Source organism: Patiria miniata, unplaced genomic scaffold (assembly GCF_015706575.1).
Source record: "Patiria miniata isolate m_02_andy unplaced genomic scaffold, ASM1570657v1 HiC_scaffold_18, whole genome shotgun sequence".
NCBI lineage: Eukaryota > Metazoa > Echinodermata > Asteroidea > Valvatida > Asterinidae > Patiria > Patiria miniata.
In genome coordinates this window covers 17,682,516-17,709,675 of record NW_024037056.1, presented here as the reverse complement: position 1 = coordinate 17,709,675, position 27,160 = coordinate 17,682,516, and the positions used below count along the sequence as shown (strand labels likewise).

Sequence of the window (27,160 nt, the reverse complement as noted above, 5' to 3'; positions counted from 1 at the left end):
TTTGGCCAAAATTAAAAAAAATGCAAGGGGTTAGCCTTACTTTTTTAGTGAAATTTGGACAAAAATTAACTTTTCTCGAGACAATACAGAAATTCCTTTGAAGTGTCCATCCATCCAGCAATCGAATTGGAATGCGTTCTAAGGTCCATTAGGCATCTTTCCTGCAAGTTTGAAGCAATTTTATTTTTTGGCCAAAATTCAAAAAAATGCAAGGGGTTAGCCTGACTTTTTTAGTGAATTTGGTCAAAAATTGACTTTTCTCCAAACAATACAGAAATTCCTTTGAAGTGTCCATCCATCCAGAAATCGAATTGGAATGCGTTCTAAGGTCCATTAGGCATCTTTCCTGCAAGTTTGAAGCAATTTTATTTTTTGGCCAAAATTAAAAAAATGCAAGGGGTTAGCCTTACTTTTTTAGTGAAATTTGGTCAAAAATTGACTTTTCTCCAAACAATACAGAAATTCCTTTGAAGTGTCCATCCATCCAGAAATCGAATTGGAATGCGTTCTAAGGTCCATTAGGCATCTTTCCTGCAAGTTTGAAGCAATTTTATTTTTTGGCCAAAATTAAAAAAATTCAAGGGGTTAGCCTTACTTTTTTATTGAAATTTGGACAAAAAATAACTTTTCTCGAAACAATACAGAAATTCCTTGGAAGTGTCCATCCATCCAGAAATCAAATTGGAATGCGTTCTTAGGTCCATTAGGCATCTTTCCTGCAAGTTTGAAGCAATTTTATTTTTTGGCAAAAATTGAAAAAAATGCAAGGGGTTAGCCTTAATGTTTTAGTAAAATTTGGTTAAAATTTACTTTTCTCGAAACGATACAGAAATTCCTTTGAAGTGTCCATCCATCCAGAAATCGCATTGGAATGCATTCTAAGGTCCATTAGGCATCTTTCCTGCAAGTTTGAAGCAATTTTATTTTTTGGCCAAAATTTTAAAAATGCAAGGGTTTAGCCTTACTTTTTTAGTGAAATTTGGTCAAAAATTGACTTTTCTCGAAACAATACAAAAATTCCTTTGAAGTGTCCATCCATCCAGCAATCGAATTGGAATGCATTCTAAGGTCCATTAGGCATCTTTCCTGCAAGTTTGAAGCAATTTTATTTTTTGGCAAAAATTGAAAAAAATGCAAGGGGTTAGCCTTAATTTTTTAGTGAAATTTGGTTAAAAATTGACTTTTCTCGAAACGATACAGAAATTCCTTTGAAGTGTCCATCCATCCAGAAATCGCATTGGAATGCATTCTAAGGTCCATTAGGCATCTTTCCTGCAAGTTTGAAGCAATTTTATTTTTTGGCCAAAATTTTAAAAATGCAAGGGTTTAGCCTTACTTTTTTAGTGAAATTTGGTCAAAAATTGACTTTTCTCGAAACAATACAAAAATTCCTTTGAAGTGTCCATCCATCCAGCAATCGAATTGGAATGCATTCTAAGGTCCATTAGGCATCTTTCCTGCAAGTTTGAAGCAATTTTATTTTTTGGCAAAAATTGAAAAAAATGCAAGGGGTTAGCCTTACTTTTTTAGTGAAATTTGGTCAAAAATTGACTTTTCTCGAAACAATACAGAAATTCCTTTGAAGTGTCCATCCATCCAGAAATCGAATTGGAATGCGTTCTAAGGTCCATTAGGCATCTTTCCTGCAAGTTTGAAGCAATTTTATTTTTTGGCCAAAATTAAAAAAATGCAAGGGGTTAGCCTTACTTTTTTAGTGAAATTTGGTCAAAAATTGACTTTTCTCGAAACAATACAGAAATTCCTTTAGAGTGTCCATTCATCCAGAAATCGCATTGGAATGTGTTCTAAGGTCCATTAGGCATCTTTCCTGCAAGTTTGAAGCAATTTTATTTTTTGGCCAAAATTAAAAAAATGCAAGGGGTTAGCCTTACTTTTTTAGTGAAATTTGGCAAAAACTGACTTTTCTCGAAACAATACAGAAATTCCTTTGAAAAGTCCATCTGTCCACAAATCGCATTGGAATGTGTTCTTGGGTCCCTTAGGTATCTTGCATTATCCTGGAAACGGATGTTAAACAGTTTTCAAACATTTATTTGAGTAGAAAGTTGCACAAAATATTTTGCCAAGTAGAATTTGGGTCTTGGGCCCTATTAAAACCACCCACATGACAGGCTCTCTACCACTAGGACTGGGTATTGTTTAAGGTATTTATGAGTGTAAGTTATACAGCAGTAAATTGTCCATTATAATGCTGAATCTATATGTACAGTATATGTATGTACTTGTTCCAATGGTGCACGTGATAGTCCTTTATTTTCTAGTTTCTTACATGTTTGTGGATTCAACTTTCCACAAAGAATGAATGTGTACACCATACATGAATCAAAGTATTTTCATTAAAATGATATTTGTAAAGTATCATCTTAGCAGAAATCAATTGTTGTACAGAAAAAATGAAGTCTATAACTTACCAAAGACTCTAACAATTTGAAATAGTCTAAATTGTATAAAATCCCTTTTCACAGTACGGGCTTGAATGTTCTGTTCCAATTTCCATTGTCGCTGTAAATTGTTTTTGGTTTGAAGCAACAAAAGTGCTCAAAATCTAGCTCTGTAAATGCTGTGCGTTTCCAGGAAACACAATATTCTGGAATATACGGAAATTCTGCTCTAATCCTGTAAGCACAGAATGCGTAGTAAGAGGATGTTACAGTTAGGTAGAGTTTTGTGCTGTAGTGTCTGTGGATTTTTGTGAAACCATAAACTTGGGCAAGCCCATAATTTGTATTATATTGATGAGACTACCGGTAGCTCATGTAGTCACCACAGTGTAATCACCATTGGTGTGCAAGTGAAATTTGTACTTTTCTACTGAGGTACATATTCAATGTGTATTTATTCTTAACAGTTTGACCTTTAAAATTACAATTGTAGACGTCTCCTAGTTAACATAACAGTAAGGAAATAAAAACAACTTATTACTCTGTTGCAAAAATCTCAGTCTTATTTTGTGAGCTATTTATTCTGTTAAAAAAGTAATTCACGATTGTGAAAGTATTTTTCTGTTCTTTTGAGAAAAAAAATGTTCCCATTTCAATAATCCACATCTGTTCACCTGTTATACGAAATGACAAAGTTCCCCAAAATAAGGATGTGAATCTGCATTTTATTTTGAGAACATTCAGCAAATGTTTTAAGAACCGTTCCAACATTTTTAACATTTAAGGCTGACATGTTCCCATTACATAGTACAAACTTAACTACATGTCGTCTATTATTAATGATTAGAAAATAAAGTAATGTGATCTCATGCAACAGCAAGCATCAATGGTAACATTTGAACCAGAAATAACGATGAATGAATTGTATCTTCATCGCCATTCCCCATTTACATGTACCTTGGTGAAGATGTGCAAACATTTTGTCTCAAAACAGTTGTACTTTACATATTTACAACCTGGTGGCACTATGAGGCATTGCAAACTGTTAGAACTAGTCCAAATCTCTCGTCTAGTGCTTCTGTCCGAGTCATCTTCCCTTACAACTACATGGGCACAAGCTGACGATTGACACAGCCTTAGCTCTGGACACCTGTTGTGTTTTGGTTTTTTTTTAACACATTCTTATTGTAAACGGAATATTAACAATATACAATAAGGGAATAAATATGTGCTTGGCTGGTTTTAACTAAGTCCGTTTAAGACCAGCTGTGGGAATGGATGCTGATAACAGCCCGTGCCGAAGGTGAGAGACATTATCAACAACAAGGCCCCAAACTCCTAGTCTGTATTCTCCTTGACTATTTACAACGGATGTATAAGATTTGACAGATACATTATCAGGTCTAGTCACTGAGCTCTTAAAAACTCTGTCATGCCTGTCACAGACGTTACATAGAGCTAGAATTGCCCGTAGGCAAATACCTGTCTAGAAGACTGTGCTGATGGTACTTGCCACCATGGGTAGGATCTCGTTAGTTTTACATCTCCAGTTCTTGATGTTCTTGGAGACATTACACCACAGCTCACCATGTCTAGGCTCGGCCTCTACGCAGCGCTTACGCACTGATTCCTGCTGCTCCTACAGGCGAATTGAAACAATTTACAAACTTTAGTCACTTCTGCGTAGCTTTATGGTTACCAGAAAGGTTGGGTTGACTTAATAAAAAAGTTGGAGACAACAAAATTATTACGGTGTGCTTAACAGAACTATGAATGTTGGCATTGGTCTACATTGTTGCTGTTACGCAGGTACGTGTTTATAGACTGCTTTCAGACCCTCTTTTTTTTTTCTCAAGGATTTTTGTTTCATTTTAAAGAGGGATTAAAAATTCTTCACCACTTCCTTGAGATAAACTACAATGCTTTTTGAAAAAGTTAAGTTCTCAAGTTTATGCGTTCTTGTTTTCAAATATTTTACGTTCTAATTTTTTTTTTCTAATGGAAAACTTTTGAATGTTTAAAAACGATTACAAACAAAAATATGCGAAAAAAATATATAACCTGGAATACTTGTAGCACATGACAGTCAGTTCACTGTGTTTTCTGGGGGGCAGTTATTACTCTATGATGTGCCAATGTACTTACCTCATTGCCATGTTGTATTTCAAACCTGAAGAAGTTGGCCCATGCATCCCCTAGATCAGGCTCAATCTTGACGGTACGGTTGAACCACTCTCTGGCCTTGCTGATCTTACGCTCACTCCAGAATAACCTACAACAACAGTTATGATCAGAAATACTAAGATTTTGATAGATCTTGCACGGCAGACAGATTGATGTTTAACAATGGGTATTACTTCACCTCATACACATTCATGATCAAGAGTCAACTTCTCACTGATCTGTTCATCATCATGTGACAGCCGCTAGTTTTGCTAACAAGCGTGCACACTATGATTAACGTACATGGTAAATACACCATAAAAGTCTATATGTAAGGGTAGTGTGCATACATCTCCAAGCTAGTAGATGTACATGAAAAAATGTTTTGGCTAATATCTGATAGCAAATGGCTGCAATGGTGGGAAACCGGATGGTCACGCGGTACTTGGATTTCATAACATCGGAACGTATTGTATAAAACATTCCAAACTTACTTGGAAACAGCCAGCAGTACTTGTGGGTCATGTTCACATCTCTTGAGAGCATCCACACTCTTAGTCTTACGCTGCGGTCTAGCTTCTAGGAAGATAGCTTCAGCCCATAGTATGCCTGATGAGGGGCTGTCCTGCATGGCTCGGGCCATCGTAGCCTGAGCTATGTTCTTATTGCCAGCACGAGATTCAGCTCGGACTGCCTCAAGCCTGCAAAGAAATGAAGGGGGACGGAAGGTCAGCAAAATAAAAATACAATGTATCACCAAGAGGTTACCAGAGTTAGAGGGTGATTTCACGGGAAGCCATGTTTCTACCTACCATAGATCAGGGCACTGTGGGCAGCTTAGCCTGGCTTTCTCCAACAAGGCTCTAGCCTTGGTCAGGTTCCCAACCTTCTCTTCTAGTCTGGCGGCCAAAAGCCACAGAGGAACTGAATGGGAACACTTCTTGAGCTGAAACAGATAAGGAGCATTGACAACAGTAAGCAAAAAGGGTGCTGATGAAGGGCCTATTTGTATGTTTGTCTTTAAATCCTGATCTGGATGACAGATCTCAGCGATCCTTCTCGAGAGGTGTATCAGTACGCATTTCTAAACGTTGATGAACGAATTGACATACAATGTTTAATAACAGTCTCCAATCTACTTTTGGCTAGTCACATGACTTAAGATCCGGATCAGGTGCAGGTTTGTTTTTATAGCACGTGCTGGTTCCAAGGATATGGATTTTGATTCATAACGAAACAAATGCTTCCAAAGATTAACCTTCCTGCTATCAAGCAGGTATACAAATTTGTCTGAATTTGAAACAAAACTCTTAAGTCTCGGTGTTGTTTTTTAATCAAGAAAAAATATCAAAGAAACTTCAGACGAGCTTTGGTACTCACTCCTTGTTGGTAGGTCTTTCTGGCATCCTCTCGCTCGCCGAGTTGCTCAGCAATCTGTCCTCGCATCATCCATAACTGTATGGATACGACAACAAATTACAAGATTAAGGACTGTATGAGAAAGCACCACCTTTGTAAACAATCGGCAAAGCAACTTCCAAGATTTGAATGTTGGGGTTGGGGTTTTTAAGTAACGTGTATCCAGGGTCCCTTGTTCCTGTACTACCTATACATGCACACCCTAGACTTGACTATATTTAAATATCACTGAAATCTACCCAATCATTTTGAAGAATTTTGCAGGATTGGGGAAGACGGGAATTGATGCCACTAGAAGTTAAATACAAAAATAAATGCCACTTGTTTCTGCAAAGAGTTTCGAAAAGATTAAGGAAAGTTTCTAGCAAAAATATGCAGAGATTGATAAAGACTTGTCTAAGCTAGTTACCTTGGAAAAGTCTGCATAGTGTTTGACTCCTTCATCTAGAAGCTGCCTGGCCCTGTCAATACAGTCTAGCTGCCATTCCAACTTCACTGACTTCATCCAGACCTAGCACGAAACAGGACAATGGATATGAAACGATGGATATACTAAGGGAATAAATGTGTGCTCCGGAGGTTTTTATCACTCTGTTTAATACCACTTAGAGTCTGGGTGCTGATAATTACCCGAGCCGGAGGCGAGGGTAATTATCAGCACCCAGACTCTAAGTGGTATTAAACAGAGTGATAAATACCGACGGAGTACATATTTATTCCCATTCATAAATACCTTTTCGGTAAAAAAAAATCATATAATTCGTTCAAAACATCCCGATTTTGTTCAACAAATTCACTTTATGCTTTTTGAAACATCCCTCCTGCAAAATAATGGAGTGTTCAGCTGGCGAGTAAGATGAAAACAACCCTTTTATGGAGATTGACGCGCGCGTATCATGTTCTACGCGATGTCGCGCAGAACGCACCTGGCGCGTTGCGTTTTGAATTTAGAACTATAAAATTCTAACTCCCTGGTAGTGTTGCGCATGCCTACGTGAGGATTGTGAACGTTCAACCAATGAAACGATAAGAGGCACTGGATTTTTAGGAGTCCACATTTTATTGTGACACTGGAAAAGTGTTTAAGACCAGCTAGCCATGTCTTTATCATCCGTTTAATACCGGCCACGTGACGGGCTCTCGACCAATAGGAATGGCTAAACTGTCTGAGGTATTTATGAATGTACATTCAATAGCAAATTGTGCCAATTCCAAAATGGACCAGTAGCTGTGGCATCAAATTTTATGAAGCCACTTGTGTAAGTTTCTTGTACAAAATTAGGCTTGGCCTTACCCTAGCAGTGGGGGCGCTGTTCCTAGCCCTTGCTAGCAGTCTTCTTGCTCTCTCATCTTCGTTATTCTCACTCTCCAGTTTGACAGCAGCCAGCCAAATCTCCTCACTGTTAGGGTTGGCTTGGAAGGCTAAGGCTAGGATACTACGAGCTGCTGGCACGTCACCCTACAGAAAAAAAAACAAGAAAATATGAACAAAATGAAAAAGTATTTAATGTAGTTCCTCATAAGAAAAGGAGTGGTTTATAATACAGAAAGCCATCGAGCTTATACCACCAGAGCCCCTTTATAGCAGCAAATTATGGGAAAACTCAACATCTGAGCACATTTTTTTACAAAGAGTTGCTAGTTCTTTGCATGTTTTTAGTTGCATTGAACTAATAAATTATAAAACATTTAAGGCGGTACTTAGTTACCCGTTCGCTGGACTTAAGAAGGGATTTCAAATCAAATATAAGATTTCCATGTACTTACAGCCAGCCATTTGGACTTAGCTCCCATCAGCCACAGTACCTCAGCCTTGGGGCAGTGGCCTACGGCTTTCTGCAACAGACTCTCCAGAGATTCCCTGTACAGGAATAGAAACGTCAGTCTCATTCATTAGAAGGCAACACCGCACACATATTATAGGCCAAGATTGGAGTTGGAACAAATGGTACTTATTTCTCCTTCGCTCCACCTTATCAAAGAGCCAAACTCTCCCAAGTGTCAAAAACAATCACTTGATTATTTTGACTGATGCGATGCACAGCTGAATTTGTCAGCCACAGAGGGAGAATTAAATGCAGTTGTCCTCAAGTGATTATGAATAGCAAACTACCTACCCACCAAAAAAACAAAAATGTTGGAATCATTCTTATAATACTTGAATGGCAAATAACAAAGTACCAATGCAATAGGGACATAATGTTACAGTTTGGGCCCAGTTTATAGAATGACCAACTATTTACAAATTCATATGTGTTTGCAAACGATGAGCACATCAGTGCATGCGCCCACAACTATGTCTATCATAGACTCCATCTGAATTGTCATTACATGCAACATACTGTACCTTGAGCCGTGATTCTTCTCAAAGTATGCCGCTTCCAGCCAGATTTTCTTGCGACTGGGAAAGACAGTCAGGGCGTGGGCGTAGATGGCACGGGAACACTCTATGGCATGATGAGAGGCACTCTGTAAAGGAAACGTTGGGAAAGACAGTCAGGGCGTGGGCATAGATGGCACGGGAACACTCTATGGCATGATGAGAGGCACTCTGTAAAGGAAACGTTGGGAAAGACAGTCAGGGCGTGGGCATAGATGGCACAGGAACACTCTATGGCATGATGAGAGGCACTCTGTAAAGGAAACGTTGGGAAAGACAGTCAGGGCGTGGGCATAGATGGCACAGGAACACTCTATGGCATGATGAGAGGCACTCTGTAAAGGAAACGTTGGGAAAGACAGTCAGGGCGTGGGTATAGATGGCACAGGAACACTCTATGGCATGATGAGAGGCACTCTGTAAAGGAAACGTTGGGAAAGACAGTCAGGGCGTGGGCATAGATGGCACGGGAACACTCTATGGCATGATGAGAGGCACTCTGTAAAGGAAACGTTGGGAAAGACAGTCAGGGCGTGGGTATAGATGGCACGGGAACACTCTATGGCATGATGAGAGGCACTCTGTAAAGGAAACATTGGGAAAGACAGTCAGGGCGTGGGCATAGATGGCACGGGAACACTCTATGGCATGATGAGAGGCACTCTGTAAAGGAAACGTTGGGAAAGACAGTCAGGGCGTGGGCATAGATGGCATGGGAACACTCTATGGCATGATGAGAGGCACTCTGTAAAGGAAACGTTGGGAAAGACAGTCAGGGCGTGGGCATAGATGGCATGGGAACACTCTATGGCATGATGAGAGGCACTCTGTAAAGGAAACGTTGGGAAAGACAGTCAGGGCGTGGGCATAGATGGCATGGGAACACTCTATGGCATGATGAGAGGCACTCTGTAAAGGAAACGTTGGGAAAGACAGTCAGGGCGTGGGCATAGATGGCACGGGAACACTCTATGGCATGATGAGAGGCACTCTGTAAAGGAAACGTTGGGAAAGACAGTCAGGGCGTGGGCATAGATGGCACGGGAACACTCTATGGCATGATGAGAGGCACTCTGTAAAGGAAACGTTGGGAAAGACAGTCAGGGCGTGGGCATAGATGGCACGGGAACACTCTATGGCATGATGAGAGGCACTCTGTAAAGGAAACGTTGGGAAAGACAGTCAGGGCGTGGGCATAGATGGCACAGGAACACTCTATGGCATGATGAGAGGCACTCTGTAAAGGAAACATTGGGAAAGACAGTCAGGGCGTGGGCATAGATGGCACGGGAACACTCTATGGCATGATGAGAGGCACTCTGTAAAGGAAACGTTGGGAAAGACAGTCAGGGCGTGGGTATAGATATTTGATTAATATTTCACGATTGTGCATATCCAAGAATTATTCCAAACGTATAGATCTCAAATTGAAAGAGGAGTCAAGAAAATTGGGGCTATTCCAAAAATCCATGTTTCAACCAATTTCACTGCGTGCTACATTTTCCATCAGGATTTGTTTTGTTTAAATTTTTATGAACTAACTGATGGCCATACATACATGTTCATTCAATGCACCTTTAAGTAAATTGTATCAAAGCTTGAATGAAACAGGTGTTTGTCAACTTGATGAAATCATTTTGCAAACTCACACTGTCTGCATCATCCATCCAGGTTGTCTCCCTATCTTCATCTTCAAGACCAACGCCAATCACAGCACGTCTACAAACATAACCAGAATTGGACATTTCATCAGTACAAGAAATAGACATTACAACAAGAAGGATCACCAAATGAATTAATGTATCATTTCAAACAATTCCACATATTTTAAGTCCAATCCTGATGCTTGGTACGGCCTTGTTTTCATTAAAGCTCCGCAGAACCTGAAGATAACTAGCGATTGACTTGTGATAACTAGCGATTGACTTGTGATAACTAGTGATTGACTTGTGATTACTTACAACGTCTTGTGATTAACCATACTACAATGGTGTTGTATCCTACTCACATGATAGACTGACAGGTGACTATACTGCCAGCCTGCTCACACTCCTCAGCATCTTTGATCCATTGCTCTCGGTTAATCTCGACCATGTTGGAACGTAGGGACGACAGTGCTAAAAAAGAAATCCACCAAGAATTAAACAATAGACTGTTTGCACTGAGGCCATGTTGGAGGTGAGTAAGGAACTCGGACATTGTATTGGGTATAATTGGCAGGGTTCTGAACAACTTCCTCGCAATGGAGTTATTGGTAGTGGTGAGGCAAGCAACTGCTGATGAACATTTTGCTGGAACCAGCCTGGGACAAATGCAGAGCTTCTCCCAGACAAAGTGAATGATTCTACCTGCTACTTGTCAGGAACTCGTCCCAGATATGAATAGAGACAGGCCCTTAGCAGAAATGAAGGGGTTTTGGAGGGTGATGTAGTTCAAGGGTTACCAAGTCTTGTTACCTCTGTCAATGATTTTGTCCACGTTGGTATGGTTGCCTTCAGCCTCTTCCAGCTTAGCAGCAGTGATCCAGATTTTACGATCTGTTGGAATATTTTCTCGAGCCTTGTTCAGTACCTTGCGAGCGTTGTCATAGTTCTCAAGCTTAGCTAGAGCCAACCAGAGCTACAATAAAACAAACATTTCAGACCATTAGAAATTGACAAACAGTGAAAAAACTTCAGAACAAAAAAATCCAATATCCTGCAAATGTTCCAATAATTTGAATAAATTTGTGCAGCAAACTGTTGAAAATCTCTGATGTCCAATGTTAATTTCACAAACAAAACAAAAACAAAAACTTTGCTCAAAACTGCCAAATAAAATCATTTAGAAACTTAACAGATGACGCTGATATAAAAGTGTCGGTCTTTTACTTACTACTCCCAAATATTCAAAAAAATCAATTATTGAATATCCAGTTTCAGATCCAATATTTGAACAACTTGAATATCACTGCCCAAACTGAGAAATACAGTCATCATTTGTATTTACCTCTACACTCGATGGACAGCACTCTACAGCTCTGCTGAGTAGGATCCTAGCATCCTCCTGGCCTTCTAGCTCAATAGCCAACTTCCACAGCTTGACAGAATTAGGAATGTGCTCCAAAGCTATGTAGTCAAAGAAGACAAAGTTCTTATCGAGTCAATCACAAGTCCATCTCAAGTCAACCACAAGTCAAATCACATGTTTGACACCAATCCATCACAAGTAAAAGCACATGTCATATCAGGAGTCAATCACGAGTCAATCATAAGTCAATCACAAGTCAATCACAAGTTGATCACATTTCAATCAAAAGACAGGTTTCAAGTCAATCCCAAGTCCTGTCACAAGTCAATTTCCCAGTGAAAGGAGGATGAACAATGACCTTCAGTCACAGTTAAGTAATCACTTGACCTGAAACTGACCAACTTATCATTCACTTGTTAGGTATTTGAAAACTTGATTGCAACTCTAAAAATAAGGAATTTTGACGGAATTTGACAATGGGGAGATGTTAATTTTAATACATGTAATATGTAATAGGAGACCCTCTTGCATTCCACTGGGTATCATTTATCATTGTGGTAGCATTTAAATTTGAGAAAGCATTATCCATACTTATAGTAGGAGTGCCAATTTTTCAAGGGAACGATCCAAGAAGCATTCTGTACCTTTTCTGAAGACCTTTCTCTTGGTTCTAGTCTCAGACTCCAAGTCTGATGCTCTGATCCATATCTTGACTGAGTTGGGTAAATGTCTGACGGCTTGGGCTATCACAGCCTTAGCAGTGTCTCCAGGCTGCGAGAAAAAAACAAAGATGTAAACTTGTCAAGAAGTTGAAGAGAACTCAATCTGAACAAAGCAGTCGATGTACTGTACATGTAAATGGTGGTGTGTATGGCCACTCACATGAGATCCTGTGTGCAGAACACACCCATGTTGAAGTCAAATCAATTGAAAAGCCTGGTTAAAAGTAACAGGGAATTAATAATTTTCAAAGGAATGCCTTTGTCACAGTCCATTATTTTGAATATGACATGTGATGGACTTGTGATTGACATGTGATGGACTTGTGACTGACATGTGATGGACTTGTGATTGACATGTGATGGACTTGTGACTGACGTGATGGACTTGTGAGTGACATGTGATAGACTTCTGATTGACATGTCTTCATATACATTATATTAATGACCGTACCTGTAATCTAGCAGCTTCCAGCCACACGTCTTCACTGCGTGGACAGACCTCCGATCCTCTCATGATAATATTCCTGGCTGCCTGTAACTTGCCTGTCACTTCCTCAAGACGAGCTGAGGCTATCCAAGCTGTCCACAAACAAATATAAAATACAAAAAAAAAACTGCTGTTAGCCTGTGACCTCAACACCTCTAGCAGAGGCCAATCAATGGAGTTAAAGCAAAACTTGGAACTTGGAACAAAACATTTTGTTCCAAGTCCTTAGCTATAAAGGATAACCTCTTCATACTGACCTGGGGGATGGTTAGGGTTGGTCTCTCGGACTGATTTCAGGAGGAGTCTAGCTTTCTTGACATCAGCGACATCCCCAGCGTAGGACGGCAGCATACTCTGAAGGTCAGTCAGGTAACCCTTGGGGTCAACCACTGTCTGACCACTGACTGAGTCAGACACCTGGATTCAAAGATTAACAACGGCATTATGTGTACATGGTGAGGGGCATAGGTACCACTCTGAACTTTGTGCGAAACTGAGCTCGCTGTAGTTAAATGCAAAAATTGAGTAGCCAAGTACATCTACTAGAGCTATGACGTTACGTTTGATTTTTTTAACTTTCAAACTAAACTTGTTTGCTGTAATGCACATTCCTTTTTTAATCCAATGATTGTCAAGACACACACAAAAGGCTCACATGGTACGTGGACGGTTTTCTTTGAGTTCTGTTAATCACACATCACACTTTACACAAAAAAGTCAAAGGCAAAAATGTTCAATTCTGTGACAATCACCGACAGTTTATTTTGAAATTTGCTCTCAAATATTAATGGAAAATTTCTCAGATCGAAAGCCCAGATGCATTCCTCTTAGGTGAATGTGTTTAGAATTTTAGCATACACATTTGATTAGCTGCCAAGTGAAACAAGACCAAACAGGCAATCAAGAGATTCATGAAGTTTTGTAGAAGAAGTTGGAGTAGAAGTGAGAGTCCAATAAAATCCGAATGAGACTGACCTGGTTAAGTTTGACATCCATGAGCGTATTCCTAGCCTCTCCTATCTTTCTAAGATCATACTCTCCCGTGGGTGTCAGCATACCAGGAGTCATAGCTCCAGGGAAGGGGGTAGCTATCCCACCCAGGGCCTGCTGTCTGGCATCTAGCTTGGTCATGGTCTCGCTGCTCATGGCATGCTTCTGTAAGAAGGTGTCGGGCATAGGGGTGATCCTGTTCAGCAAAGGAGAGAAAGACAACACTTCATTAAACAATGATAAGAAACAAATAATGGCAGAGATAGGCAGTGCGCAATAACATGAGACATGGTGTTCACTCTATGTGTTTGATTCTGCAAGCTTAATGCATGGTCCTAGCAAAGTGCCAAAGGGTAGAATAAACCCTAGTCTAAAGTTTCTCTTCTTTTTTTCAATATCCTTCATTTTTGCATCGTAACTTTTCCTAAAAAGAAACAACACAAGCATGGAAAGACCCCACGAAATAGTTCATGTTGATCTCAAAAGTGACACCCCATCAGACTGTATGTTCTTGCACTGTATTGTGAAGGCTATACATTGTGCTGTTGTATTCTTCTAACTACACATTTAGTCTCTTGGACCTTTTGGGGGGCAAGGGATTACCCAAAACCTGAAGAGAAGGTGATTGGACCAACATTCAATGAACTGCTTTGTGGTTTTGTAGAGGATGCAAATTAAGAAGGGGACAAACTCAATTTGATGCCTTACAATTGCTTGGATCCTATGCATAGATCTCATACATGGGTTAGAGGGGGAGAATGGTTGGGTATTTTATCACTTCTTACCAAGAAGACCCAGATGATGATGGAAAACAGGGAAACAAGGTAAGATGAAGAAATGGATGAAGTCTTACTTGTCAGCTCTGGGGTTTCTCTGGTGCTTGTTGCGAGCGTCTCCTACTTCAGGGATATTCAGCCAGTCATCTTCACTCACCTCTGACAATTCCCTCTGAAACATAAATCACAGGGGAAAACACCATTGCTTTTTACGTAAGTATTAGCATTAACAAACATAAAGGTAATTCCAGAGTTATGAAAGGAAGTGTAACGTCCGTGACTGGGCCAATCAACGACGATACCTGATTAAAGATATATTCCCCATGCTTTACAAGTTTCATCCCAAAATAGCTTCCACGTCTAAAATTATTAACTGCCACACAATAACTCCCATTATCTTGGGGTTGGCTGGTTCCTGCCCCACAATCAGTATTGATAATGTATGGACTGGGAGCCAGTCTGCTTGCAAAGCGGGCTGTTTGTACACAAAACAAAAACCAGATGGCATGAATCTAAACCTCTAAGATGAAAAATCTATTTGTATTTTAAACAAAGCAGTGCATGTGAACAGGCCAAGTGTCCGTGACGTGCTCGTTAGGTAACACAGTGCCACATTTCATTATCACATGGAGTCTAAGGCTTTGTTATCTTACCTTTAGATCAGAGAATTGCTGTTGAATCTTTGGTCTCTCCTGACGATACTTTTCAATCTCTTCTCTGAATCGCTTCTCCCTGAGGAAGATATTGAATTGGAGGAGTTTTCAGTACGATAAATACAAATAAAAATTATGGTCTAAAGCCGCTCAACTAGGTTAATGCGGATTGGTCGATCCTTGATAACAACAGTGTGATATTATCCCATATAGGTGAACGCGGACATCCAGAAATTGATTGACATCCAGAAAAAAAACGATGAAAATTGGTGCGCAAACGAAACATTGTTTTTATGAGATGATGTCAGCCCGCCTCCACCTATACCATAGTCCATATTGCAAGCTGTGCATTGCGCTGTTCTGAGATGCACCTCTCAAGACTTATAAGGCCACGTTTGAATTACTTGGCTTTGACACACATTTTCAGCCACAGCAATGTAATTGGGACCTGGCCTTAGAACTGAATCAGTCTGCTCAGTCTCATATAATCTGTCTGACTAATTGGCAGGTTATAATAAGGCAATTGTTGATTGCTGTGATGTGGGATATGTCATATTTAATCCCCTCGGGACGCACAGACTGTGTGCTCTTTGAGTGTTTAAAACACCACATCAAACACCACTGCAGTCAACGATTGTTAAATGTTTTTTTGGAATTGACAGGTGCTAGAATTGTCTTCTACAGAAACTGATTCCTCAAAGAACAGGTGACAATTCTGATTGAGTACCTTCTTTCTTTGCGTTTTTCATCCATGCGTTTATCAATGGCTTCATAGATAGCATCAGCCTCCTCATCATCTTTCTCATAGGGTCCAGTGTTGAACAGACTGCCTCCGTAGCCAGCAAACTGAGAAAAACAAGTCAGTCAAACTGTAACAATACCACAGTACTATAGCTAAATGTACATGTAAGTGGGTCATTCTATAAATTGCGAACCGCTTTTTTCCTACCTTTTCCTACAGTCCCTGAAAGCAGTGCAAAATAGCAGTCTTCAATTACAAGGTCCCATATTTGGGTTAATCTGACCACAATCCTAAGGCCACCTCAGGCTGACCTTGCGACAACACAGAACAGTCAGCGACTGATTTTGCAGGACTTTTTAAGCTGCAATTCAAACTGTTCTCCCCCTAACCCACCTCATCATAGTTATTATCATTCAGATCTTCTTCTTCATCGTCGTCGTCTTTCTTCTTCTTTTTCGGAGCTGGATGTCTGTCATCACTGTCAACAACAAAACAAGACAGAAACGGCTGATTTCAAGTTTTCAAAGGCAAAGATGAGTTCCTGAGTAGTGAAAGGGCATGGTTGAGGACTCATTTAAATCCCCCCCCCCTTAAAAAAAATCTTTCCTTTTTTTGCACCAAAGGGGTGAAACCAATGGATTTATTTTTTAAGCATACATATTTATTTATAAGCTTCTTTAGTACATTCCCAACTTTTTGAAAAGATGGACCATACAATAGTCTAAGGAACTGCTGTAAAAAGAATTTAACCCTTTGACCCCTTGAGTGATTTTACTAGGAACCTTCCTCACTCTTACAAAATCAACACCATATGGTCAACTCAACACCCAAACTGTTGGACTCTGATTATGGTGGTATGCCTGACCCCATAAGCATTATCAGTTTAGTAGTCAAGTACTCACTCCAAAAGAATCATACAAAACATACAGTTACATTGTAAAGGGTTGCAGAAACTTAGGAATTCAAGATTTACAGGGGAACTCTTTACAAATCCAAAAGACAGGGAAAAATTCTTATGAAAAAACTGAAATCAGGAAAAATCCTTAAGAATATCACCACAGTTTAGTCCTACATCAGTACATGTAAATATGCAGGCTCAAATTGTATGTGCACATACCTGATGTCATTGGCTTCTCTCGCAGGCCCAATATCAGACCGTGTAGTGAAACCAGTGGCTCTGCAAAAGAAAAGACGAATTACGAAAATCAACCCGGAAGGTCATGTGATGTCAGAGTACTGTAGCACTCTTTCCAAGACCTACTATGTCAGGGCTTGGGCTTGTGATGGTCTTATTGTGATATTCTTGTGATGGGCTTGTGATGGTTTTGTGATGGGCTTGTGATGGTCTAGTGTTGGGTTTGTGTTGGGCTTGTGATGGTCGTGTGATGGTCTTGTGATGGTCTTGTGATGGTCTTGTGTTGGGCTTGTGATGGTCTTGTGATGGGCTTGTGATGGTCTTGTGTTGGGCTTGTGTTGGGCTTGTGATGGTCTTATGTTGGGCTTGTGATGGTCTTGTGATGGTCTTGTGATGGTCTTGTGTTGGGCTTGTGATGGTCTTGTGATGGTCTTGTGATGGTCTTCACGATATCAACCGGGTACTGGTAAGTGTCTTCCATGGTGAATATGATCACAGATACTAGAGGGGGCAGATACTGTATGACACTGTATATATTTGTACGGTGACCTGTGAAACACGATGACGTCAACAAATTGGGCTATGGGGAAGGGCCCTGCTTACGACAAGTAGGTAAATGTGCATGACACTTACGTGAATTTACACGTGAATTATAGGATATCGAGGGTAAAATGCGAGCCGTATTTTCATTGATGCCAAAAAAAAACATTAAAAAGACGAATACACGGAGAAATGAATTAAAAACAACAAAGGAATAAATGAATGAATGAATAAATGAATAAAAAGGGAATTAAACTCAATGACAATAAGTAACATTGAGATTTATAGTAATGCTTGTAAAAGTTTTTTTTGGGGGGGGGGAGGACCGAGCAAGCAATAAAAAATTACTCTAGCGGCGATTGCTTACAAAGTCTACAACTTTCCTGTTGTTCATCAAATTAGGATTTGCCCTTCACCAACGTATAATACACAATGTATACTCAGTGTGTTACCTCCCGAGTGAAACTGAAAGTTGGAAAAATCACTCGGGTGGGACTTTAACCACGACTAACAGTGCAGATGTCTCACCACTGGACCACTGAGCTAACAGTTATTTTAGATACAGTGTTTATACGTCGGTGAAGGGCAAAACCTAATAGGCCTACATCACCCTGACACGCAAAATTCCATCTTATTAATTTCCTGTTGTTATTCAAATATGGAGACCACTGCACTTGCATGGTTTTTTCATGTCCGGTTTGTCAAGTCGGAAAGATTTCCATATACGAAGTTCACTCAACACCCTGTGTACAAACCCTATGCATGCTATGAGATTGGCTGGAAAATTCCAAGTGTTTTCTAAGAAAATGCTTGTATTTTCTCACTGCTCAAATTGACTTTGATGACATGAAATTGCTATCTGGGGGCTTGTTAGTCAATACAGAGGACAATTAGTGAACTTCGTATATGGAAATCTTTCCTCGTAGGGATTTAAGTGCCACGTTTGCAAAACTTTGCCCGATCAGTTTGTGCCCAATTTCCGGACAACACCTTCAACATTTTCATTTGTATGTTTGTTGTATAAACGCGAATCGTGTACTTTAGTGTTTTGCAGTGTCATGAAAGTTGACATTACTGCAAATCTCCTTACCCTCGTCCCAAGCCAGGAACGTAACCAAGAGGAGCTGAAACACCGAGGAAATCTTTCTTTTTCTTGTTCATCATTCCGCCAGGAGTCGCCATTTTGTCGATTCTGTGTTTTCGATCTCGATCGCATGCATCATATGTCATATCGATCATCAGACGCGACGCCCTCTGTTGTTTAGATTGCCATTACTCGACTCTAGTAGTCGTACGTTGATGTTTTCCGCCCCCCCCCCCCCCCCCATGGGAAGTTTCAAACTTAAATGTACCCAAACCCAATATTCCCTTGTCCTTTTTTCCACGAATTTCAGTATGTTTACTAATGAGACCACGAGCAACAAGTACAACTTAATTGCGCGATGCGATATTAACATTTTGCCTCTTAATTAGTCTTAAAGGGGGGTTGTGCCATTCGGGAGATGATGTGTCTCCATAATGACCGGTGTCTCCAGGCCGATTATCGTAGAACTGACGATAATTCCCTAATGGTATACATTTAGTATTATCTTCAAGTAAACTTGAATCCTCGATCCTGATTGGTCGATCCATGGCTTGTTGCCATGGATCAACTAATCAGGATCGAGGATTCAAGTTTACTTGAAGATAATATTAATAATTAAATAATAAAAATACAAGCACATTAGCATTAAAACCTAAGAACAAAACGAAGATAATTATATGGCAATGAACCTCTGGCCTCTGGATTTAAATCGTCATCAATTTCTTACAAAAGAGGGCGCGATAACACGGCTCACCGCCATAGACATATAATAAAACCGCGCGCCGACTTAATTCTGTCCATTCCAGATGTAAACAAAGGTTTTTGTAACTCAAGATAAAAACTTTGCATTCAACTGAAATCTCGTCCAATATTTTGCCATGATATTTTCATATTGACAGGAACCGTTAAAGAATGACAAAGGTATAATTTAAGGAAATTGCAGTGCAAGGGTGCACACCGGGAAATAGGCCGAAACCCAAGCCGAGCTCATGAATAAAAGTTATACTCTCAAAATTATTCTATATTAGAGAGTTCTGAGAGCCATACAATTGGGGAATTGAAGATAATTATATGGCAATGAACCTCTGGCCCGGACTTCGGGCTTCCAACTCGGAGCATTTTGGATGCAATTGGGCTCGACTGAAGAAAGTGGCGCTAGGGGTCCGCTTATAAGTCCGACGCCTCATACGTCCGACGCCTCATAAGTCCGACAAAATATCATCCCCCTAGCAACCAAGTAAAGGCCCATAAGTCCGACGCCTCATAGGTCCGACGCCTCATAAGTCCGACGCCTCATAAGTCCGACGCCTCATAGCTCCGACGCCTCGTACGCTTCGTTTTTCCGACATCGGACTTATGAGGCGTCGGACCTATGAGAAGGAATAAACATATTGTGTGCCTTATAAGTCCGAAATTTCGGACTTATGAGGCGTCGGACCTATGAGGCGTCGGACTTATGATACGGCCCCCGCTATTGAGCCATGATGTTGGGGTTTTTTTTTGAAAATTAGGGGTCGTCTTCTTTAAAGTCAATAGTCAACCCACCCAAAAATGAAAATAAAATAAAAAGATAACATGTTAATCATTATTTTTGTGCAGCTTAAATACCTGTGAGAGTTCTGAATATTTTAAAAAGAATTTTGAAGTATGGACATTTACCACTGGTGCCTATGGGAATGTTAATACAGGGGTGCATCCTGAATGTATTTCATAAATTGTGAACTGTTGAATGGGATGGTCATTATGGTGCCAGACTATATTTATTCACTATAGCTTCACTTTTATTATTTGTTTAAATGTGGCTTAAAACATTCAAGTGTGTTTAATCACAATTTTTTACATTATTCATCAGAGCAGACTAGCATTAGTTTGAAACGTCATTGCTTTCATTTCTCTATATACACAAGTTCCAAAAGTGAAGATTGTACCCCTCTCTCAATCTAATATGGCTGACCGTGAATAAGGCCCTTAGACCTGAGTGATAATTACACGTATACTTCCAATTTCTTTTGAAATACTCACAACTCTCCAAGGCGTTTGAGATACGTTGCGGAATCGCCCTTGGTAACCCCTAGCCCTTTGAAATGCTGGTACCTGCTATAAAATTCGAATCGTGCTATAAAATTCAGACACCATGACGGACACAATCTACGACTGCGCCTTGACCTGGGCACTCAAAATCCAGCGCAGTTATTGTTCGTGATAAACCTAGGTCAAACTTTTTTCTTTCTCCCTTTTTTTCCAAATCACGAACAAAGAATATGAGATACGCTGTGGCAATTATTGTGGATCAGTGGCGTATAGCCAGTAATTTTTTAGTGGGGGGGGGGGGGGGGCTGGAACATTTCATGGGGGGCGTCATGTAGATCAATGATAATTTTTTTAGAAACTCAAAATCTCAGTGTGGGTGGGGGGGGGGGCGACTGGGGGGCGACAAGGTTTCATGGGGCCTCGATTCTGAAAAGAAAAAGAACTTTTCCGCTATACAATTCGAATCGTGCTATAAAATTCAGACACCATGACGGACACAATCGACGACTGCCTTGACCTGGGCACTCAAAATCCAGCGCAGTTGTTGTTCGTGATAAACCTAGGTCAAACTTTTTTCTTTCTCCCTTTTTTTCCTAATCACGAACAAAGAATATGAGATACGCTGTGGCAGTTATTGTGGATCAGTGGCGTATAGCCAGGAATTTTTCAGTGTTGTTGATGTTCATTTGAGGTCATTTAGCCAATAACAATAATACAGCCTTTGATAAACTACGTTTTCTAAAGGCTTTGTGTACCATCACGTGCCATCAATTCCCACCTGCATGTGATTTAAGTTTATTGCAGGTATACCGATGGGTCACTAGGAAGTTCAATCTGGCTTACAGACATCCACCAAGACGTAATCAGAGCAGACGTGACAATCAACAAACAGGTAATGCGAATTATTTAGCTTACCGTGAAACTAACAGGATTAATATCGGACTAATAGATTGTTGAAAGATGGTATGAATTTGATTTTCGATGAATCCACGTTCACTGTCCTGGTCCTCGCAACCATACCTATTTTGTCCATTCCAAGGCAGTTCAAAGTGAAACTTCAGCGCGAAGTATCCAGAACTTTCTTCACCTAACATTTTGTCCCTCTCACCCGAGTAAATTGCACTACATGTACATGTACATCTACAGTGTGCATCAAAATCATGAAGGTAATCCAAAAAATTGGGTTAATATGTAAAAGTTATAAACTTGAAACTGTCACAGTGGCTCCACCTTAAAGGGTAGTTCATTGTAGCTTTTCAATGATATCTTATTTGCATCTCTTCAGTCATGTATGACTGAGCACCACTGTTGATTTCAAAACAGAGGCCAATAAACCCTGTTTCCAAGTTTTCTGAAGAAGTGGTGAGTTAAACTATATAATGAATGCGCTGTCGCTGCTGTGGACAGTGCGTTAATAGGAGATTTATAATTAATCATTCCAAGGATTTTGTTTTCATCACAAACTAGCAATCCAATTTCAAAAATGTTAAAAACAGCTTCAACTGGGCATAGCCAAAGCCATGCCAAGTTGGGCAACGCCCAAGCTATGTTTTGAGTACATTTTTGCAATAGGTAGGCCTATGTGTAGTTGTTATTTTAATCATGACTACATAACATCGAAACTTTGAAATGATTGATTTAATCATGAAACACGATTATTCCATTTATACTCAAACACTTTAAGAATGTCTTACTAACATTCAATAAATAATTCACTTCAATAAATAATCCACTGCGAATGCACATTCTTTTTGACAGCTCAATTCACAGCTGACAGCTTACAAATGTAACTCACTACTCCTTCTGCAAACTTAGAAACAGGGGTTTATTGGCCTTTGTTTCGAAATCAATTGTGTACTCTGTCATCCTTGACTGAAGAGATGCAAATAAGATATCAATGAAAATCTAGTGAATTGCCTTTCAGATGAAGCCATTTTGATTGACAGTGTTCAAGTTTATAACTTTTACATTTTTTACTTTTATCAATTTTTATCAGCGTTTGGTGAATATTAAATAAAATTGTGAAAAGCCCACAATTACGTCCAAGATCTTAACTGCTGATAATAATTCATCATTTACTTGGGCAAGCCAATTTACCCCACTTGTCTCGTTCCTGTAGTGGTATAAATGGGTACCGATATTTTGAATATAACCTTTCGATGGACCGTGATCCTATTAGTAATATTCTCAGTCATTTCATGGCAATGAAATCGAAGAACAAAAACAAGCTGCCTCAACAAGCCATATTTACTGCATAATGCCCGTATGCAGGAGGGGGGGGGGGGGGGGGGGGGGGGGGGAGAGGTCGGACACCATCCCCCCCCCCCCCCCCCCCCAGCGTGCAATATTTTAACACACGAATATCGTATCTGCAAGTCACTAAATGCATGCAAGCATTGATATTGACTACCACAGAACTATACAGTTAGGTATAAAATATTTTTACAGATTGCTTAAATACACTGTATAGGTCTACTTTGATTTCTGAAGATTTTTCTCTTCAATTTCTAATTTTGCTTTATAGTATGGATCATTCATTGGCACATCACATCTTGTGTGTGGTAGTCTTGTTCTTCGCCATTCCCGAGAAACCAGCGTCAGCTGTTGCGCAGTGCTCGGGAAAAACTCAAGGTAAACACTTTATCATTGGTTTCACTGATAACCTAGTTGTATACCAAAACACCAGGCGGCCATCTATTTTCATATCGACAATGAGTGATCAGCTGACAACGGTCAACATGAGCAGCAACTTTCAGATAGATGGGTCACCGTTCACTGAAGACCTGATCCTTCAGCCTAGGGGATCTCAACAGACTGACATCCCCGATGAGTTCACGATGTTGGGCAGTGAGCGTAGCCTGAAAGCCATTGAGATCGTTGCTTCAAATGAGATATCAGTGCACGGATTTCTAAACCAGCGAACTACAACCGACGGCTTTCTTGGTATACCCGTAAATAGCCTTGGTCAGCAGTACGTAGTGGTTACGGCTGCGCCTTTGATCTCGTCACAGTTTGCCGTCATTGGTACTGAAGATTCCACTTCGGTTCAGGTTACTTTACGCGGTGGCACATCATTCGAAGGACAGACTTACTTTGCTGGTGACATTGTAAAGTTCATGGTAAATAAACTGGAATCGGTTCACATCTGGGCCGGAAAAAATTCCCCCGATGACTTAACAGGAAGTATCATTCAAACTGACAAACCGGTTGCTGCGTTTAGTGGCAATCACTGTGCAAATCAACCGGGTACATTCTGCGACACGCTGGTAGAGCAGCTCGTTCCCGTCAGGAGCTGGGGAAAGGAGCACATCTACACCGCGGCCCGGAGTGACGATGAGAACACCTACCGAATTGTCGCTTACTGTAACGAAACCACACTCACCATCCCGGGATACGAAGATATATCACTAGAACCTGGAGACTTCTGGCAGGGGAGTCTGAGTGGTTCCGGACTCATATCGGCAAGCCAGCCAATCCTCGTCATGCAGCAGTTGGCGTCCATCAACAACATAGTAGTCGACCCGTCTTTGACACAGGTGCCCGCAGTCCAGCACTTCGGCTACGAAGTTGGCTTCCTGACACCTGCCAACGCTGGACACGATCCGAATGGTTTCTTCAATTACATTAATATTGTTGTGAAAAGTGATTCTCGTTCAACTCTGACTATTAATGGCTCTCCAATTACTGGAACCGGTGTACATGAAAGTCCTGTACCTCATACCGACTACACATCAATCACTGTTGAACTACCCAAAGGTGGAGGGGTCTACTTTGTCGAGCAAACAGATCCCCATTCGTCATCGTTCACAGCCGTTGTCTATGGCTACGAAGAATATTTGTCCTACGCTTATGCTGCCGGTTTGGTTTTGCCGTTGACTTCTACATGTCCTGACATTCCAGAGATAACTACAATTAGTCCTACCACTACGGACAAACCGCTGCAATGTAAGAAGAAATGCATTGGGTATAATTTTCGAAGTCGTTCGCACACTAACAATAAACCGACATTCTCATGGCGGCGTTTTAGGGGTGCAGACCTGTAAGTAGGCCCAAAATTGCCCACGCCGGCCAAATCACAATTTGCAGGCCCTCACAGTCTCCGGTATTAGAGCATTTTGGGGGCCGTGAACTTGAAGATTGAAAAAAAAGAAGGCTGCTAGTCGTGCAGAGGACTGCGAGCGCGTATAAGTATGAAATGTGGTGAAATTAGGCACTAAAATAGTCTGGTTCCCAGACCAAAAGATTCTGACTATTCCTGATGAATCTTAGGTCCGGTAGCCTCCGGTAATACATTGTATTACAATTTACGTCACGTGACTAAAAGGGGAGGAATTCCTCCTTTTTCCGAACATTTCCGAAGTTTGCCGAAGTCGTTTCGTCGACAATCGGATAGCGCCCGAGTATTTCCGAGTATATAATATAGGTTTAATTAACTGCTAATTGCTTATTAATTTTATTTTAAATGAGTTGATAATTAATATTCGTTGCTTTCATTTAGAAAACTTGAAATTCAACGACGATTTTGTACATCAAATATACTCGGATCGTATGGGCGAACTTTTTGCTGCGTCATGTACAATTTTGAATTTGACGACCGTTACTGAGATCTCCAAAACTCGGTCTTCATTCGGCTTCGCCTGCTAACAGTGCTATTTGGGTGCCTAATTTTGAAGATTCCAGATCAACATTAGTCAATGTTATCTTACAGAAACATCAAACTGTATTATCATAACTGTATGATATTACGAAACAAGTGATTTATTAAAAATTTGATCAGAACATTAAAAGCTAAAAGCGATAAAGCGAAATCGGAAACGAAGCCGAGCTTTGAAAAAGGGCCATCAATGTCGTCATGTTTATTTTTAGCCACGGAGGCTGCCTGACCTAAGATTCATCAGGATAGTCAGAGTCTTTTGGTCTTGGAACCAGACTAGCACTAAAATGGCTATATTTTGCAGTTGAGCGTAGACGTCCGTTCAAAATAGCCATGGCTTCAGGCCTGCTTTAAGGGTGGTCATCTTTGGATGGATTTTCTCCCAAAAGTCATTGGATTGGATTGGTTTGGTTTTTCACGGGTTTTTCACCCCTCCCATAATCAGCGAATGTATAGAAATATATGTATATTTTGCTGATGTCACAAGAAATGTCCAAAATTTCTCGTGTAAACTTAAATCACCTTAGCAATGTCGTTTCAAACTGTATATGTTTCTTTGTAATGGTGTAAAATATTTATAATAGTTGCTTTACGATCATGCAGTAATCTTGTAGGCTTTTATTTTATTTCATTGTGGTGTATTGTATTTGAAATGTATTGTATTTGTACATGTGTGTATAAACATTAGTAGTGTATGCAGGGCCCCAATCGAAACAGGGCCCCAATGGTTTTAAACTGTTTGGGCACACCTTGGGTAAAGAAATGTAATAAATAAATAAACCCCCCAAAAATGAACGGAAAATGAAAGATGATGAAATAAGCTTCAATTTGATGTGTGTCTCAAACACCTTGGAGGGTTGTGAATGCTGAAACTTCCACAGTTTTGAACGTTTTTCTTTATTGTTGAGTGCATGGCGTTAATATTGAAGGCAAAAAGCAAATGATCTTGTATGCCTTTAACCTCGTCAATGACCTATCAACAACAAAGGTGCCTGTATTTTAGTAGGACTTGCAGGTACGTTTCTTTACAGGTCCCTGCCCTCTGATAAATTGTATTTTTGCCTAGAGCAAAATTGCGACAGTGGGAAGGTTTTTTTCTAAATGAATCCTTCGTATTCTAGTAGTTTGTAAAGCGTACAGTCACCCATATCTATGGGATTAGTTTACAATGCGTGTTTTGTTAAGGAAAAAGTGACCTTTGGGTGCGAAATTGCAGGAATTTGTTGGCTGAGTCCCTTTTACTTTGCCCGTTGGGTTATTTACGTTTTGAAATTTCCTACATTATCTGTGGTTTTTACTTCTCAAAATCAAACCAACTTTCTTTATTATTAAAGACATTAGACTTGGTGTATCTGCAAGTCTTTTCCCGACCTGATTTTCTTGAATCGGTCGATTTCCATTAATTATTCAAAACTGTAATACTGTGGTAAACCCCTTACTGATTAAAGGTGATCTGAGTAAGTGAGCCCTGCACAGATGACATATCTATGCTCCTCTATGCATGACTACATGTGATACACAAAAGTAGACGCTGTGTTCCTTCTTGGTGATTTGAAATCCTAATTATATGTTTGGGCGCCTCGTGCAGGGGATCTACTTAAAAAGATAGCAGACATTATCCTCACTACTTTTTAAATATTAAAATAATGTAGATGTCGTACCTTCTCATTTGAAGAGGGGCACCATTACCGAGGAGAAACTGTATGGGGACACATCATCCTGGCAAATCTGACCGGAGGACAGAATATTGCGGGCACAACATTTCCTTCCACACTGGCCTTAGCGAAGTGGGGTTGGATGTGAAAAGTATCTCGACCATCTTGGATACTACCCCTGAAAATGGGACCCTAACATGCGAAATAGTTTTATTTTAAAATAAACCACAATTTGTGAAAGAAAAGTTTTATTTTACAAAGAATCGAGGATGTTTCTACACAAAGACACATGCACAAAGCACCAATCCATCATAATTA

The 27,160-nt window shown here is 40.2% G+C and overlaps 2 protein-coding genes across 2 annotated transcripts; one reads left to right on the top strand and one right to left on the bottom strand.

Moving 5' to 3' along the window:
* Positions 1-2,833: 2,833 nt before the first annotated feature.
* On the bottom strand, positions 2,834-18,649 carry LOC119724974 (pre-mRNA-processing factor 6-like). The gene is made up of 23 exons (XM_038196328.1): positions 18,509-18,649; positions 16,861-16,920; positions 16,137-16,221; positions 15,729-15,847; positions 15,002-15,080; positions 14,426-14,520; positions 13,558-13,768; positions 12,840-12,999; positions 12,547-12,674; positions 12,018-12,144; positions 11,353-11,471; positions 10,821-10,983; positions 10,373-10,481; positions 10,014-10,083; positions 8,332-8,453; positions 7,752-7,845; positions 7,279-7,443; positions 6,394-6,495; positions 5,946-6,020; positions 5,378-5,511; positions 5,060-5,266; positions 4,548-4,674; positions 2,834-4,041 (listed from the first exon to the last, which is right to left on the bottom strand). Exons 1-23 carry the CDS (start codon positions 18,646-18,648, stop codon positions 3,889-3,891), a joined length of 2,844 nt encoding a protein of 947 aa, XP_038052256.1. The 5' UTR covers position 18,649; the 3' UTR covers positions 2,834-3,888.
* Positions 18,650-21,108: 2,459 nt separating this feature from the next.
* LOC119724973 (IgGFc-binding protein-like) lies at positions 21,109-24,637 on the top strand. Its single transcript, XM_038196327.1, has 2 exons — positions 21,109-21,425; positions 23,058-24,637. The coding sequence occupies exon 2, from the start codon at positions 23,059-23,061 to the stop codon at positions 24,574-24,576; it is 1,518 nt and encodes a 505-aa protein (XP_038052255.1). The 5' UTR covers positions 21,109-21,425; position 23,058; the 3' UTR covers positions 24,577-24,637.
* Positions 24,638-27,160: the final 2,523 nt, after the last annotated feature.

What these genes read in the sequence shown, in the direction of transcription:
- LOC119724974 (XM_038196328.1), bottom strand. Translation starts at nt 18,648, where the DNA reads ATGACATATGATGCATGCGATCGAGATCGAAAACACAGAATCGACAAA. An exon ending in AGCAATTCTCTGATCTAAAG is followed by an intron (nt 14,521 to 15,001) that starts GTAAGATAACAA and finishes TTTATGTTTCAG; the next exon opens with AGGGAATTGTCAGAGGTGAG. An exon ending in GAAAGACCTACCAACAAGGA is followed by an intron (nt 5,512 to 5,945) that starts GTGAGTACCAAA and finishes TATCTGTTTCAG; the next exon opens with CTCAAGAAGTGTTCCCATTC.
- LOC119724973 (XM_038196327.1), top strand. Translation starts at nt 23,059, where the DNA reads ATGGATCATTCATTGGCACATCACATCTTGTGTGTGGTAGTCTTGTTC.